Raw genomic sequence first — 17655 nt, forward strand, 5'->3', positions numbered from 1 at the left:
GCTGTGTTAATATTGAGTCACGTTCTTTTGTTCGTCGACAAAAGAAAAATTATTGGCCAAAATGGAGAAAGGCAATTCCATTACAATTTTGTAAGAACGTGGGCAAATGAATCTATATATATTTGAATACAATACAAATAGCCAAATGATATTGAACCAAGGAGGTTATATATGGGCATTTGTAATACAGTGTAATACACTTACATGATATGACACAAGGTTGTAAACGAGTTCATATGAATGGAGAATTATATACGAAGGGTTGTGAGTCGCCCACATTATATCTCCATAAGTAAATCCCTCAAGTATACATGGGAGCAAATTGCTCTGTATAAATTCCAAAGGAAAATGTGTCATGAAGTGTAGAAAATCCTTGAAGGATTCAAATTGCTTGAAGTAAGCCCCTGAAGGGTAAAGCATAAAATATATACTCAATATCAATGGATGATATAAATTGCCTTAGTGAGTACTATCATTATGATATTGTTGCAACATACTAAAATCTCTTGCAAGAGTCAATGACATTAAATTAGAACTCTTGAAGAGTTGATGATATTAAATTGGGACTCCTGAAGAGTCTAGAAAAATTATAAAGTGTTGAAGGAATTATTGTCTCGAGCTGCAGATTGAACAATCTACCAACACGAATCTTATCCATGATATTTATGATATTAAAAGAACCATATGGATTGAAGATTATGAGTTAAATACTCATATGATGAAGACACTAAGAATAAACATTTATCTTCGTGAGGGTAAAGATAAATTAATATTTGGTCCAGAAGTACCACATCTTAGTGAAGTATATGCTTTATTGTATTTGGCACAATACATTGAATGAAATAAAGCTTATTTATTAATATTTCCAAGAAATTACAGATATATACATACACATGAGTTAAAACAAACAAACAGGATGAAGCATTCACAAAGGTTACTCATGTGCAGCCTCAGTACTCGAAAGTACCCCAGAAGGGGGAGGCACTGGAGATTGATCATGTGGCACCCCAGTACTTAGCAAAACACCAGAAGGGGAAGGCATCAGTTGCTTTCGGAATCTAGCAACGAACCTCTGGTGATCACTTTGAATCCGACTTTCGGATTCCTGCAGTTGGACGAGCTTTCTTTTCATGCTCGTAGAGTAACTATTTGCAAGCACGTGTAACACCCTATTCTCGTGCTTGAGCCCTCTGATCTCTTGTTTAAGACTTGCCACCTCCGCCATCAATGATTCAACTTGGCGAGTTTGAGCAAGTAGGCGTTGGCCCATATTGGAAACAGAGCCAGCACACTGAACACTGAGAGCCAAGGAGTCTTGAACGGCCGACTCTTCAGACCGTTATGAAAGGATCTTGTTATCCGTTGGAGTGAGAAGATTTCTAGCTACCACAGTAGCGGTTATGTTATTCTTCATCATAGAGTCCCCAACCGTAAGAGGACCATTAGAAGATAAGAAGGACGTGCGCCATATATTATCCTGACGCTGCTCGTCTGTATCACTCCTAAGACTCAAATCTAAGCAAATGTTAGATGGGCAAGTCATTTTTCAGAAATGATGAAGGAAAAACAGAGGTCAAATAAAATTTCAGAAGTTCAAGAAGGTGGAAATTTCTCAGGCAGCAACTTTATGAGCATACTCTTGAATGCAATTGATGTCTCTATAAAAGAAGAGGCAACAGAGCCGCTTGTTCAAAGATCAAAGCGACACGGCTCTCCGAATTTCAAAAAGCCAGATTTTCCTGAATAAAGTTCGTTGGCATTTTTCAGACGTAATCCCAGCTTTTCAGATGTCGCGTGCAATTTTGTCAAAGATCTCTAACAAAGTTGAAAACGCGTAAATCTTACTGTTCTATTTACACCACAGTTGCTGACAAGAGTAAAAGCACAGCACCACCACTTGCTATTGAGAAATCTCTATATATGTCGACCTCTGTTCTCCATAACAAGGCAGACCTGCAACACTGCAAGAATGCCTAACTCTTCCTCATCTCCGAGAATGCATCTTCAACATAGCATCTCGAAATACTTAGTTTTCTTCCTCTCTGAGAATACCTCTTCAAACATGTTACACCAGAGCAAGATTATCACATATCTTCAGGGACCAGAGCAAGATTATCTCATATCATGCAATCTCCCTGTCATTTCCTTTGTCCTTGTTCTTGCCTGCGAAGACAAGGATAAAGAAAGCAATATGTCGGAACCTCCACTCAAACTCCCGGTAAGGAACCGACTGCTTGGAACCTTTCCTGATTGCTTACCTAATGTTGCTCTCGAGTAGCCATCTTCAACGGTTGGAGCTGGGTCTCCAGTCACCAAGAAGTGATGAACCATCCAAATGCAAGGGTTTGCATTCCACTTCTGCACCAGGGGACAAATCCTACAAGAGAAGATGCCACATATGCATGGGGGAAAAAGCAGTGAAAATACTACTTAAGTAAGGGGAGCAAGTAAGGAAAGTGAAAATGATGCATTGAAGCATGTGGAGACAAGTGCAATGAACATATGCTGATTCATCCCCAACTAAGCCGACTATCACTTGTCACGTGAAGCTCCTCATGGTCCAATTTCATTCAAGATCAAGCCTCGAAGGTCCTTGAAGAAATCACAAGTCCGATTCAAGATCAAGTGTTCACTACTCTTGAATCAAATTCCGCTCCAGATAAAAGGAGTAAATTCAGACCTTTGGATGCTAGTCTAGCAGAAAGTCCTACAACCCAGTTCAAGAAAAAGCCTGTGGAAAGTTAACAACAAGTAAAGCAACTCTTTCAGCAACTCTTCTTACTAAGAGACTAAAGCAGAACGATCAACGATCAACCTAAATGATTTGAAATCAGGGGGAGATACTCATCAGGGGGAGCATTCAAAACAGATCAAGATTTTAACGAGTCAATCGAAAACTTGTGGCCATCCAAGGGGGAGTGTTATAAATATTATGTGGATGGTCCACATGAATAGTTTGTTACTATTTATGCACAGTATTTTCACTATTCATTTGTGGAAAATTTGTAAAGTGAATAGTGCTTTATTTTGTTTATATAAAGGAAGAAGATGAGATGAGAAAGAGAGTTCACGGGAAAGAAAGAGAGGAAGGAAGGAAGAGGAAGAGAGAGAAGGAAAAGGAAGAGAGAAAATAGAGGAAGATAAGAGGAGATAATAGAGAGAGTTATCTTTGTACTCCTATTATTTCAAATTATAATGAAAGCACCACTGCTGCCCCGAGGACGTACTCCAGTCACACTGACTGTAGAGGAACCTCGTAAATTTTGTGTCTTGTTTCATTTATTCCACTGCACCCACAGTCGATTTTACAACAAGGCGATATTTATTATGTGATTTTTGGACCCAAGACTCCCTTATTTGATTATTCACTTAATCTTGTTAGTTAAAGGTGCTTTTCTTCTATTATACAAAGCTCAAAGAACACATCTATTCTACAGTCTACTTAACGTGGCCACGCCTAATATTTTGACTTTAGCAAGTTTAAGATCCAAGTGAATGAAACAAAAAAAAAAAAAAAAACCAAAAGATCAATCGAAATTTAAAGAAACACGGTACAAAAATAGACATGTTCATTAAATTTATTTTGTGGATGAGAATTAAGAACAAGAAAATTCAAAGTCAAAGTATTAAAAAAAGGATATTTTCTCGTTTGAAAAACCTATTGTGATTATTTTTTTTACTATAAACATTAGAACCGTCCGTTACTATATATATAAAAAAAAACAATTGACTAGAAAAGTTTGAAAAAACTTGAATGTCACAATTTTTTTTTATATTTCTAAGTGATGGAAAAGAAAGAATATCTTTCACATATCCACCAAGTGTCACAACTATTTTTTAAATGATATAAAGAAAGATGTCTTTGTTCTCAAAAGAAACGCTCCCCCTTAATGAATTTTTATAATGGTAATGCAATGATGTGTCATCAATATAAAGTAAGTAAATTAATTAACATTTAAATAATAATACAATCATCAATAATCATATCATTTAAATTACAAAATTTTAATTTAAAATGATCAATTGATTTGGTCAAATGCAGTTGATGGTGGTGATGCAATATCCTACAAGATATTGCATAGACTTTTCGCGTGGTTAGCCAAAAAATTAAACTTTTATGTGTTTTTGTTTGGCTAGCTTTCTTGTTCTTCCTGGCTGTTGCCACAGACTTTTCGCATCTATCACTACTAGAAAAAATGGGATGTGAACTAGTGGGGTCATGTGCCCAGTCTTGCCTTGGCTAGGAGATATGTTTTTAGCTTGTTGGAAAAACGGTGCGTCAAATCAACCATCTCCTTTAACTAACAATGATGTAGGAATTGACAGAGTACGTAAGCAATGATGTAGGGGAGGGCCATATAATATTTAAGTTTTATATATATATATATACATCCTTTTGCCGTACTCTTTTTCCCATTTTGCAGTTTAATGCAATTGAAGGTGGTAATGCAATGTCCTACAAGATAATGGTGGTTAGGTACCATCTAGCCAGAAAATTAAGAGTCCGTTGGATATCTTATTTGAAATTTTTTATTATTTTTTAAAACATTTCTTAATAACATTTTTTGAAAATAATTTTCTTTAAGACTTAAAAATTTGATTGGTTTGCGATTTAAAAATTTTACATCTTACGACTTAAACTAGATAAAAAGATGGAATCACATGAGAGGGAGAAATAGAAGAGAGGAGGAAATAAAGTAATAGATGATTGAAAGAATTATAAAGAAGGGAGATGATCGGACAAGATAGAGAGGAAGATGAGTGGGAGAAAGAATCAAAAGAATGAAGAAGATTGGAGAATAGACAAAAAAGGTAAAAGAAAAAAAAAAGTAGACAAGAGAGATAGATTTGGAGTGAGAAAGGAGGATGGAAACAAAAGAAATGAGTGAGTGTAAGTTTAAAAATTCTATAAACTTATTTTTTATGTTTTTAGAGAATATACTATATTTTTTAGTTAGTTTTGTTTAGTTTTTAAAAATAATCATACGAAACAAATTTTTAAAATCTAAAACTTGAAAATTATTTTTAATATAAAAAATTGAATTTAAGTAGAGTAAGTTATAAACATTTATTTGTTTTTTGTATCGCCAGTTTTTCTGTTCTTGTTGGTTGCTGCCGTAGTCTTTTGACTCTTTTCGCATCTATCACTACTAGAAAAACTGGGACAAGAACTGATGGGCTTATATTCATTGTGGTGGGCTGAGTATATTGGTTTTATACCACATTTATATTAAATATTTTGGCAGTAGGACCAACTAATAAATGTGAGTTTTATTTTTATTAAAAATTGTTACAAATATAGTATGAAAAATGTGATAAAAATAATATTTTTGTAGTTTTATTTGAGCGTGGGGGCATGTACCCAGTCTTGCCTTAGCTCAGAGAGGTCTTTTAGAGCAACTCCACCCTTGGAGCCCTCCCCCTGACAATCCATTATTGAATCCACCCTATTAAACAGTAACTGCCTTTAATGAATAGTAACTACCATTAATGAACAGTAATTACCTTTTGCATCTCCACCCTTGGAGCCCTCCCCTGGCAATAAGTAATAAAATAATAGTTTTTTTTGTTTGTTTAAATAATATAAAATAATAAAAAACAGGGAAATGGGGCTGTAGGGCCTCGGGCTGACACAAAAAACAATAAAAAAATGCCTTGGCCCTCGGGCTGCAGACTTGTCAACTCTCCACCCCCTTGTGCTCGGGCTCCCACCCTCACTCGGGCCCTCCATGGCTGGAGAAGAATCAACCGGCCCTCGGGCCCCTTCCTGCAGCCCGTCCCCCGAGCAAAGTAGAAGGCTGGGGTTGCTCTTAGTGTGTCGAAAACAAACGTTGCATTAAGTGTAATAATAACTAATTGAAATTTCTTTTTTTTTTAAGTTCTAACCAATTGTATTATAAAAAAAAATGAGAAAATTTGAAATAGGTTCAATTTTATAGATCTACTTTTAAAATATGGCTAATTTTTAATGATTTTTTACTTTTGAAATAAATCTAATTTTTAATTATTTTGAACCTATATCAACAGATCTCTATAAAAATTAGTGTAGCCGTACTGTTGATATTGAAAAATATATCCCAGCCGACAAAATAGACAGAGTACGTAAGCAATGATGTAGGCGAGGGCCATATAATATTTAAGTTTTATATATATACACGCACCAGGATCCTCGCCGGATCCATTCCTTAGGGATCCTAGAGATCCCGCAATCTTATCCGTTCATTATATATCGTGCGGTCAGTTTTCATTAGGTATTATTTACTTTTGAATTTTAAAATTTAAAATTTAAATAATTTCTAACCGCACGATATACGATGAACGAATAGGATTGTAGGATCCCTAGGAATGGATCCGGCGAGGATCCTGGTCCATATATATACATCCTTTTGCCGTACGCTTTTGCATTTTGCAGTTTAATAAGGGTCTGGCCTCATTGTCCCCGTGTTTTTTTGTGCTTTTTTATTGCGTTCGTTATTAAGTCATGTCAACATGTTATATTATTTTATTTATATTATAAAGATAATAAGATAAAAATAAATAGTAATATAAAATATTGACATGGTTTAACTGTGATCATATAAATAGAAGAGTATAGGAGGACACGAAAACAAGAAGGGTAGACAATCTTGCCCGTTTAATACGTAGTTCAAATTAAGCATTTTTATCCAATGGAAGAACATGACTATATTTATGTCTGTGGTTGATGTGCGAAGAAAGTAGAAAGCAGAAACCAGAAAGAGTGAAAGAACAACCGAGAAAGATGAAGAAAGTGGAACTCGTGTTCATCCCATCACCAGGAGCAGGCCACCATCTACCAACGCTGCAATTCGTTAAGCGTTTGATCGATCGCAACGACAGAATTTCGATCACCATTCTTGCCATCCAGTCATACTTCCCAACTACTCTAAGTTCATACACAAAATCGATTGCAGCCTCAGAACCCCGAATCCGATTCATTGATGTCCCACAACCTCAAGATCGACCTCCGCAAGAGATGTACAAGTCACGAGCACAAATCTTCTCTCTTTACATTGAGAGTCACGTCCCCAGTGTCAAGAAAATCATCACCAACCTCGTCTCCTCTAGTGCTAATAGTTCAGATTCGATTCGTGTTGCTGCTTTGGTAGTTGATTTATTCTGTGTGTCCATGATTGATGTGGCCAAAGAACTCAATATTCCTTCTTATCTTTTCCTGACAAGCAATGCAGGATATCTAGCTTTCATGCTCCACCTTCCAATTCTTCATGAAAAAAACCAGATTGCTGTTGAAGAATCCGATCCCGATTGGTCAATCCCAGGTATGTTTGTGACAATCACAAGTGTTTTTTAATGCGTTTAACATGAAAAGTCATAAGGGTTTCTGAGTCATAAAGACTTCTGGAGAAGCACATGCAAGTGGTTTCTTCACGAAGCATTTCAAGTCATTTTTCAGGAAGCAATTGACTTTTTAATAAACAAAAATCAGCATGTCATATGAAATCATTTCTAGCATAGATGTTTAGAGTAAAAGTGCTTTCTGCAAAATGAAATTTCACTGTATCAAACGAGTACAATGCTATCTCCACCAAAAAAGACCAACATGTCCAATGTTTAAAGATGCGCCCCCTTAGACTTCATTGCAGTTGAAAAGTTGTGATTTCTTGGAGTTTGATTCTTGCACTGAAAATTTTCGACACTTAGGTATTGTCCACCCGGTTCCTCCAAGAGTTTTGCCTGCGGCTTTGACAGATGGTAGGCTCTCCGCTTACATCAAGTTGGCTTCAAGATTTAGAGAGACTAGAGGCATTATAGTAAACACATTTGTAGAGTTAGAGACACATGCTATCACATTGTTTTCCAATGACGACCGAGTCCCTCCAGTGTACCCAGTCGGGCCAGTGATCGACCTGGATGACGGTCAGGAACATTCCAACCTAGACCAGGCACAGCGCGACAAGATCATCAAATGGCTTGATGACCAGCCTCAGAAATCTGTTGTGTTTTTGTGTTTTGGTAGCATGGGAAGCTTTGGGGCAGAGCAAGTCAAGGAAATAGCTGTAGGGCTTGAACAAAGTGGGCAGAGGTTTTTATGGTCCCTGCGCATGCCGTCACCCAAAGGCATAGTCCCAAGTGATTGCTCAAATCTTGAAGAAGTTTTGCCAGATGGGTTCTTGGAGAGGACCAATGGGAAGAAAGGGTTGATATGTGGGTGGGCCCCACAGGTGGAGATCCTGGCCCACAGTGCAACCGGAGGGTTCTTGTCGCACTGCGGGTGGAACTCGATATTGGAGAGCTTGTGGCATGGCGTCCCTATTGCGACGTGGCCCATGTATGCAGAGCAGCAACTCAATGCTTTTAGGATGGTGAGGGAGTTGGGGATGGCGTTGGAGATGAGGCTGGATTACAAGACAGGCAGCGCTGATGTGGTGGGGGCGGACGAGATTGAGAAGGCTGTGGTTGGTGTGATGGAGAAGGATAGTGAGGTGAGGAAGAAGGTGGAAGAGATGGGAAAGATGGCTAGAAAAGCTGTGAAGGATGGAGGGTCTTCATTTGCTTCTGTTGGGAGATTTATTGAGGATGTGATTGGTCAGAATTAGGGTTTTAAGTAGTATGGGTTGTTAATTTTTTAAGTTTAAGAACTCATGAATGTACTAATTTTTCCTTGTTCTTGTATGTTGATTATGAATTTATCAGCTTGTAATTTATATGTTTTAGTTCTACAATGATAAATCAAACAAAACGATTTTGTAAATTTGTTAGGAAAGAGGGTTTTGGAGTTTGTGATATTGAGCCTCCACGTTGTCGGATGAGATTTAAGTTCAACTCTCGCGGATGAAAGTAGTTGAATAACATTGCTTACAGAAAACGGGATTTTGGTTATCACATATTAATCAATGACATAATGCATATTAAGGATGGTTGGGAACCATATGAAAAATATAGATCAAGAAGCTTCCAGAGGTTTTACAAATTGACTTCATTTCTTGCAGACCAAGAGCTTCAGTTTATCATTTATTCATTTCTTGCAGGCCATCCTTGCTAGCAAATCAACCATCTCCTGCAACTAAAAGTCAATGCTAATGAAGTTTCAATCTTGCTGTTAACGTTTTCGGCTCCAACTCAAGCATATGGCTACACGCCTTTTCAGCAAGCTGAACATTCCCATGAAGTCCAAAGGCCCGAAGAACAGCCCCCCATACAGAAGCAGTAGGAGCTATTGGCATTTTCTCAATCAACTCTATAGCTTCCTCCAGATTTCCAGAACAACCTAAAATATCGACCATGCAAGCATAGTGCTTTACACCAGGCACAACCCCGAAAACTGGCTCCATTTGAAAGAGAAACGTTCTTCCTTCGTCCACCAATCCAGCATGGTTGGTGAGTGTCATGGAATTGGGCTTCACCTTGGTTTCTAGCATTCTTGAGAAACAATCCAATGCATCCCTCCCTTTCCCATGCATTGCCAGAGCAGCAATCATAGCACTCCATACGAACACATCTCTTCTTTCCACTGATTTAAACACCTCAAGTGCCTTATCCAGATCCCCACACTTTGCATACATGTTGATAAGCGAGGTTGTGAGGTGACAATTCATCTTCATACCCTGCTTCTTTGTGTAAACATGTATCAACCCACCAAGACAATTGCTCTCAATTGAGCACAGGCTGCCAGAGTACTAACTAGAGTGACATCGTCAGGTTTCTGGCTCTTCCTTTTCTGCAAGTCATGAAAATCGCCAAAGCCTCCTTTGGCTTGTCACTTTGTTCATAAGACGAAGTGAGGACATTCCATGCAGCAATGTCTTGACCAGGCATTGCAGCGAAAACCCACCAAGCCTCATCATAATTTCCTGACTGAGCATACCCATCAAGCATTGTAGTCCACGAGAAAATATCCTTCTCCGGCATCCTATCAAACAATCATTTCGCTTCCTCAATACTCCCACATATCACATACATATCAAGCATAGCATAGCATTGTTCAAAGTCAAGTTCTCTCCAATTTCATTCCTTTCAATACACGAACAAATCCACCTCCCAAACTCCAAATCCACCTTCTTTGCGCAAGCTGACAACACACTCACCATCATCACATCATTCGGCTTCACATTCTCCGCCTCCATCTCCGTAAACAACTCCAAGGCCTCCTCTGGACAATTCCCTTGCGCAAAAGCCGTGATCATAGAATTCCAAGACACAACATCTTTCTTAGTAGTCTTCACGAAAACCTGCCGTGCCAAATCTAAATCCCCGCACGATCCATACAAATGAACCAGCGAATTGAAAATTTAAACGTCCGAACCAAGCGAGGCCTTTATCACCATGCCATGAAACCCTCTTCCGAGCTCAAAAATCCGGAGCTCTGAAGCCACATTGATCATAAACGGGTAAGTAAAAAAATTGGAACTTTCCATACAGCGATAAAGCATTTCCAAAATTACAAGGATGCTTTCAGTCGGGTCGGTGCTCGACGCATAAGCGTGAATGAGGGTGTTCCAGGAGTAGAGATTGTTAGAATATGAGCATGAGTATGAATTGGTAAACTTGGTTGTAGGATTAGAGATTGAGTAGGAAGTCTTGTTGGGAATGAATTTGTAAATCCATGTTGTAACTGGACTGCTATTTGGGATGAATTGGTATTCTATATGGATCTTAATAGGAGAATCCTTATAGAATTTGGCTAAGATTGTATAGTATATATATGGTGGCCTCTGCTCTTGCAGTGTGTACTCAATAAAAGACTAAGACCTATTATTAGTTGAGAGTCTCGTTCACTGAAGAGAGGAGAAGGTGCACCACGACTTTGCTGCAGAAATCAGACATGGCAGCAGCTTCGAACTCTTCTGCAGATATGTTTTCTCTCTGTGCATTGCTTTATGGTTTATGGTTTTGTGTTTTGATCACGGTAACTTGCTTTGCATGATCCTGGTGTTGTGTTTATTCTAACATGTGGTATCAGAGCCAATCCCTGGCCGGAAGTGTGCCGATGAGGACGTCGGGCCCCTAAGGGGGGTGGATTGTGACATCCCACATCGGCCAAGGAAGTGATCCTTAAATGTATATTCTCATCCCTATCTAGCACGAGGCCTTTTGGGAGCTCACTGGCTTCGGGTTTCGTAGGAACTCCGAAGTTAAGCGAGAAGGAGGTCAGAGCACTCCCAGGATGGGTGACCCACTGGGAAGTTGCTCGTGAGTTCCCAAAAACAAAACCGTGAGGGCGTGGTCGGGGCCCAAAGCGGATAATATCGTGCTACGGTGGTGGAGCGGGCCCGAGAAATGGTCCGCCCCAGGCAGGGATGTGACAAATGGTATCAGAGCCTTGGGTTCATAAATTATAAGTTCTGTGATTAAAACCAATAGGTTCCAAAACCATAAATAATATTGAGGAAAATATATCTTCATTGCCGCGTTAGGGAATCGAACACAGGTTCTAGTATAATGCCTTGCGAATAACGAAAAAACATGTTTGAAAAATATAACCTTTTGAATTTCAAAGGATGTTACGGTTGGATTTTCTGCAAATCCAAGGGAAGGGGTTTTCTTTCCGATTGGGTCTTTTCGAGTAAGAACATTAACCAACAATACATGCTTCTGAGTTACAATCTTACAACTGATATGATCAATTTGAATGGTTATTCCGCTGCACTGTTTAAAAAATTGGATCTGTGCAAGGTATGTTTGATAAATTGCAAAGTTTTATTCTTGCCTTCTTAACGGTTGTTCTGCAAGATTGAGTCCAGGGTTTATATTAGATCTTAAAGGATAAGATTATGATAACAAAATCTATATGGATTCAATTGAATTGAAACTGTTTTGCATAAATTTTAGACCTTGGGTGTTCGATCATGTGTTATCCGCAATTATTTTGAAATCTGCAGATTACTAATGCACCTTTATGTTTTCTGTTAAACCATGAATGATGGTTATCATGCATGAGACATCTCTTGACTGTCTGTTGTTGCATATCTTGTCATGGTTTTCGCTAAGTTTTGATAAGTCAATTTTTCTATGTATGCTTATCAACTATATGTTGTTAAGTCTATATGTATGATTTATTGATGAGAGTTGTGATGTGCTAAACTGCAAAAGGAAATCAGGAACCTAACTGGTTCATATTTGTGATTTCTTCTGCAGCATCCGCCATGTCTCTCAAGACTTTGAACTTAGCTTATATACCAACTCTCAGCTGAAGGTGTCTTATAATACACAAGACAAGAGTTGGGATATAGATGAGCTCATCGCACAATGTGTTCAAGAGGAGACTCGGCAAAAGCTAGAAAGAGGCAAGGATGTTGAGACTGTGAATTTTGTGCAAGTAGGAAAGGGGAAGAAATTCAACAATGCTGGAAATAATTCAGGTAAGAATTTCAAGTACTCCAAACCTTCTGATAAGACTGGTACTTCTACTAAAATATTTGATATTTCTAAAGGGTCTAACAATCTTAAACCAAAAGTTAAAAATGTTGCCAAGCTTAAGTGTTTTTTTTCTGCAAAACTCGAGGTCATCTAAGAAAGGATTGTGAATTGTTTAAGGATTATTTGAGAGCTAATGGCAAAGAGGTAGTTAATGTCTGTGAAGAGTCTTTTGATCAGTGGGAGTAGTTTGTTTTTCTGTTTTACAAAGAGCAATTGCTGCATTAAGGACAATTGGAAAATAAAGTTTGAGAAGTGTTGCTACTGTGAAGTTCGAAGAGCTGGTGTGGCAGTTTTGTTCTTCTCTAAAGTTAAGTTTATGTTTAGCTAGTTTAATTATCAATTAGTATAATTGTTAGCTAGGTTTATTGCATTCAGAGATTCAATTTTTGTAATTGATTGGTCTGATATATATATGTTTCCGCTACTGAGTATTGGTACTCATCTAATAAATGGTATGTAATTCTTGAAAATCAGATCAGAGACATGAAACATAAAGCTTACATCTTGTATAATTTTAAATTCCTGATATGATGTTTCAATAACAGTCTTTTCCCAAGGCTCGTTACTTTAAAATTTTAAAGTTTTGCAGTTTTGGATGGTGGTCTTATTGTAGAGGAAGTTTTGTTTGATGCTTTGGAAACAGTTTGGCTGTTTTAAGCTTATGATTAGTAAATCGTTTTAAGTCAAGGTTATGTTGCTTTCCTATAAGATCGATTTATGTTTTGGTCTTTTTGAAAAGTGGGAGCATATTATGTGATTGACTGTTTAATATCAGTTTATGTTATGAGTCATATTTGCAGTCTGGATATGTGTGAACTTAGAATCAATACTGCATTTTGGTTGTGGTTTATGATTCTCTGTTTCCATGTTTTGGAGTGTAATAGAATGATGGTCATAACGATGGATTCTCAGGTGAGGCTCTGCAGTCACTTCTTATAAATTGGAGAAGTTCATGTCTGAAATTGATCTCATGTTAAAGTGGGAGAAAATGTAATAATATAAACATGAGATTGGGTGTTTTTTTACGGTGAATGGTTAAGTCCAATTAGAATAAGAAAGCTTTATGAGAAGCTGTGAACAAATCCTTGTTTGTGAAGGGTTCTGTTAAAAATATTTGAACTGATATGGCTTGGAAAACATAAGTTGTTTTCTATAAGGATTGTAATAGGAAATCCTTGTCAAGTTATAAGGACATATATATGTTTTGGATTCAGATTGATGCTTGAGAATCTTTGTGATTTGACTTGAGCAGTTGGTTGAATTCATATATTGGTAATTCTTTATATTGGAATGAATTACTAGTTGATAATTTTACTATCTGTTGGACTTAATTGTTTCGAATTAAGTTAAGGAATAGTGGGAGTGGATATTTAGGTCCACTGATGTCAATTTGATCATAATGTTATAAGTGCAGATTTAACATAAGCAATCTGAGGGCTTTAGACTGATTATGATGTAGCTCAAAGGGGCGTAGTGATCACCCTATTATAGTCGTAATCGAACTAGTTTTCTCGGTTCATACTTGCTCAAGTGGGAGAATGTTAGAATATGAGCATGAGTATGAATTGGTAAACTTGGTTGTAGGATTAGAGATTGAGTAGGAAGTCTTGTTGGGAATGGATTTGTAAATCCATGTTGTAACTGGACTGCTATTTGGGATGAATTGGTATTCTATATGGATTTTAATAGGAGAATCCTTATAGAATTTGGCTAAGATTGTATAGTATATATATGGTGGCCTCTGCTCTTGCAGTGTGTACTCAATAAAAAACTAAGACCTATTATTAGTTGAGAGTCTCGTTCACTGAAGAGAGGAGAAGATGCACCACGACTTTGCTGCAGAAATCAGACATGGCAGCAGCTTCGAACTCTTCTGCAGATATGTTTTCTCTCTGTGCATTGCTTTATGGTTTATGGTTTTGTGTTTTGATCACGGTAACTTGCTTTGCATGATCCTGGTGTTGTGTTTATTCTAACAGAGATTTGGTTGGGGAATTTGGTCCAACACTTGGCGGGCATAGTCGAGGCTGGAGAAGGAAGAGAGGGCACAGACGGTGATAAGCTTGCTGGCGGAGTAGGGGTCGAAGAGAAGGCCTGTACGGAGCATTTGGGAGTGGACTTGCTTCAGCTGCTTGATGCTGGTGCAGTGGTCGATTGAGGAAAGAGGTGGGTCGCTTGAGAAACGAAGGTCGTTAGTGGCGGTTGGGGATGTAGGGTTTGTGGGTGACGTGGCAGAGATATAAGGGGGTGCTTAGAGTTGCCATCTCTTCTGTGGTCACTCTCGCACTAGCTGTTTTCACTTGAGGTTTTTTAAAAGGAAAACTAATGAAAAAGATTTGAAAGCTTTGAATTTTAACGATAAGGACAAAATAAAGGGTAAAGTGAATAGTATTAGGATTTACTTTTTAGTGTAAAAATGTGATTTTTCGTTAAAGTGAACAGTACCGGGAGTTTTTCGTTAAAGTTCCCTTTTTAAAATTCTTTGAGGAGATTCGATCTTGTGAAAACGTTTTTTATGTTCCGCATCGTGAAAACGTTCTTCGATTTAAAATTAACTTTAGCCGGTTCGGACTAAAAAAACCATCGGTTTCACTTGTTGAGGCAAGAATGCATGACTTGTTAACTTAGATGTAACCCATGCCAAATTAATTGTATTTCAGGCCGAACATGAATCCGTTTGAAGCTACTCATATTGTACTAGAGAAGCCAATGCATGAACAATGGATTCATTTTACCTCCTCACCTAACTACTCGAGATTAGGGAGTAGGTTTAGGTGGGAAAGTTTTAGAAACATTTCCATACTTTGTGCCGGAAGTATTTCACTTAATTTTCTTTTTAGTTTTGAACTTTGGCGATATTTATTATGTGCTTTTAAGACCCAAGACTCCATTATTCGATTATTCACTTAATCTTGTTAGTTATAGGTGTTTTTCTTCTAGTATTCAAGGCTCCAAGAACACAGATGTTCTAATTAATGTGGCTACACCTAATATTTTGAGTTTAGCAAACATAAGATCCGGGTAAATGGAAAAGAAAAACCAAAAAATCAATTCCACTTTAATAAAACACGGTATAAAAATAGACCTGATTATGAAATTTATTATTTGAATGAGAATTAAGAACAAGAAAATTCAAAGTCAAAGTATTAAAAAAAATTCTCGTTTGAAAAATCCACCAAGTTTGACTACTATTTTTTAAGGGAATTTTAACGAAAAATTCATGGTACTGTTGACTTTAATGAAAAACCATATTTTTACACTAAAAAGTCAATCATGATACTATTCACTTTCCCCTTTATTTTGTCCTTATCGTTAAAACTCAAAGTTTTAAAACCAATTTTATTAGTTTTCCTATTTTTTTAAATGATACAAAGAAAGATGTATGTTGCCGTATCTTTTCGCATCTATTACTACTAGAAAAAATGGGATGTGAACTAGTGGGCTTAAATTCATTGTATGGGGCTCGGACTATATTGGTTTTTATTCTCAGGAAAGGATTTGGAGAGGATTCTTTCCATCGAATCTAACAAGACACACAATTCGAATATTTGAAATTTGATCAAACGGCTAAAGTTATTATAATTTTTAAAGTGGGTCTTTATTTGTAATCGTTAGATCAAATTTCAAAGACCCATATTGTGTGCCTTGGTGAACTTGGTGGAAAATATCATTTCCCTTGATTCACATTGGTTTTATGAGTAACGCTACACTTACTATATTTATATTGTATTTTTTAATAGAAGTATGACTAACCAATACACGTGTATCTCGTCTCTATTAGAAAGTGATATAAATATTGTATGAAAAATATGGTAAAAATAGCATTTTTGTAGTTTTATTTGAGTGAGGGGGCATGTGCCCAATCTTGCATTAGCTAAGAGAGATTTTTTAGTGTGTTCAGAATAAACAGTGGGGTAAGTGTAATAATATAACTAGTTGAAATTTGCTTTTTCAAAGTTCCAACCAATTATACTAAAACAATTAGTGTACTGAGTTGCCATTTAGTACTACAGTCAAGTGGTATTCATCTTCACTTGTAAGTGAGATGTCTTAGTTTCGATTCTCGTCAAAAATGAGTTTAAACCACATTATTGCTAGCTCATTGTGAGGCTAAATTCACCCTATCTTAATGTAGATAATATCACTCGTTTAAAAAAAAAAATGTATTGAGACATATTTCTGGCATCGAAAAATTTCTCCCAGAGCAGATTCTCTGCCCTCCCACTTCCCATTATCATCTCGCGCTCTTCTGTTTGTGTGGTCACGGTTAAGTCACATCAACATTTTTTTTATATAGATAATAAAACAAAAATAAATAGTAATATAAAATATTAATATAATTTAATTATGATCATACAAAACAAGAGAGTACGCAGAAAGTGGAATGACACCTCCATTTCTTCCAGTGAGATAATTGACAGACTAAGTAAGCAATGATGTAGGAATTGACAGAGTACGTAAGCAATGATGTAGGGGAGGGCCATATAATATATAAGTTTTATATATACATCCTTTTGCCGTACTCTTTTTTGCATTTTGCAGTTTAATACGTAATTCAAATTAAGCATTTTTATCCAATAGAAGAACATCACTATATTTATGTGTGTGGTTGATGTCTCTGTTCACAAAAGAAGTGTTCCTCTTTTAATGATTTTTTATAAGGGTAATGCAATGACGTGTCATCAATAAAAAAATAAATACTTTAATTAATACTTAAGTAATAATTTAATCATCAACAACTATATTATTCTATTTACAAAATTTAATTTTAAATTTTAATATCTCTAGTATTACTCTTTTTATAATTACTAAAGTTGCAATATCCTACATGATAATTTCAAATGATCAATTGATTCGGTCAAATGCAATTGATGGTGGTAATGCAATATCCTACAAGATAATGGTGGTTAGGTACCATCTAGCTAGAAAATTAAGGGCATGGTGTCCTATTTAATTTTTTTTTATCATTTTTAAAAACATTTCTTAAGAACATTTTTTGAAAATAAATTTCTTTAATACTCAAAAACTTGATTGGTTTGTAATTTAAAATTTTTAAATCTTACGACTTAAACTAGACAAAGAGAAAGAAGGGAGAAGATAGGACGAGATAGAGAGGAAGATGAGTGAGAGAAAGAACCGAAACAATGAAGAGAATTGGAGGAGAAACGAAAAAGTTAAAAGAAAAAAAAAGGAAAGAGAAAGAAGAAAAGAGAGAGATAGATTTGGAGTGTGAAGGGATGATGAAGAGAAAAGAAATGA

General features: G+C 36.7%; 3 protein-coding genes across 3 annotated transcripts; 2 read left to right on the forward strand and 1 right to left on the reverse strand.

Annotated features, from left to right (window-relative positions):
- Nucleotides 1-6760: 6760 nt before the first annotated feature.
- On the forward strand, nt 6761-8576 carry LOC103447413 (anthocyanidin 3-O-glucosyltransferase 2-like). The gene is given in 2 exon segments (NM_001293970.1): nt 6761-7298; nt 7681-8576. Coding segments are annotated over 2 exon segments (1434 nt in total).
- Nucleotides 8577-9056: 480 nt separating this feature from the next.
- Nucleotides 9057-9542, reverse strand: LOC139189398 (pentatricopeptide repeat-containing protein At2g29760, chloroplastic-like). The gene has a single exon (XM_070808344.1). The coding sequence runs from the start codon at nt 9540-9542 to the stop codon at nt 9057-9059; it is 486 nt and encodes a 161-aa protein (XP_070664445.1).
- A 1943-nt stretch (nt 9543-11485) lies between these two features.
- LOC114819462 (uncharacterized) lies at nt 11486-14903 on the forward strand. Its single transcript, XM_029088241.2, has 3 exons — nt 11486-11652; nt 12115-12338; nt 14376-14903. The coding sequence occupies exons 1-3, from the start codon at nt 11609-11611 to the stop codon at nt 14552-14554; spliced, it is 447 nt and encodes a 148-aa protein (XP_028944074.1). The 5' UTR covers nt 11486-11608; the 3' UTR covers nt 14555-14903.
- The last annotated feature ends 2752 nt before the right edge of the window (nt 14904-17655 follow it).

Source organism: Malus domestica, chromosome 11 (genome assembly GCF_042453785.1).
Source record: "Malus domestica chromosome 11, GDT2T_hap1".
Lineage (NCBI taxonomy): Eukaryota > Viridiplantae > Streptophyta > Magnoliopsida > Rosales > Rosaceae > Malus > Malus domestica.

Coding starts and splice junctions, on each gene's coding strand:
- LOC139189398 (XM_070808344.1), bottom strand. CDS start 9,542: ATGTATGCAAAGTGTGGGGATCTGGATAAGGCACTTGAGGTGTTTAAA.
- LOC114819462 (XM_029088241.2), top strand. CDS start 11,609: ATGGTTATTCCGCTGCACTGTTTAAAAAATTGGATCTGTGCAAG. Junction 11,653..12,114: donor AAAAATTGGATCTGTGCAAG/GTATGTTTGATA, acceptor TTTCTTCTGCAG/CATCCGCCATGTCTCTCAAG. Junction 12,339..14,375: donor CAATGCTGGAAATAATTCAG/GTAAGAATTTCA, acceptor TTATTCTAACAG/AGATTTGGTTGGGGAATTTG.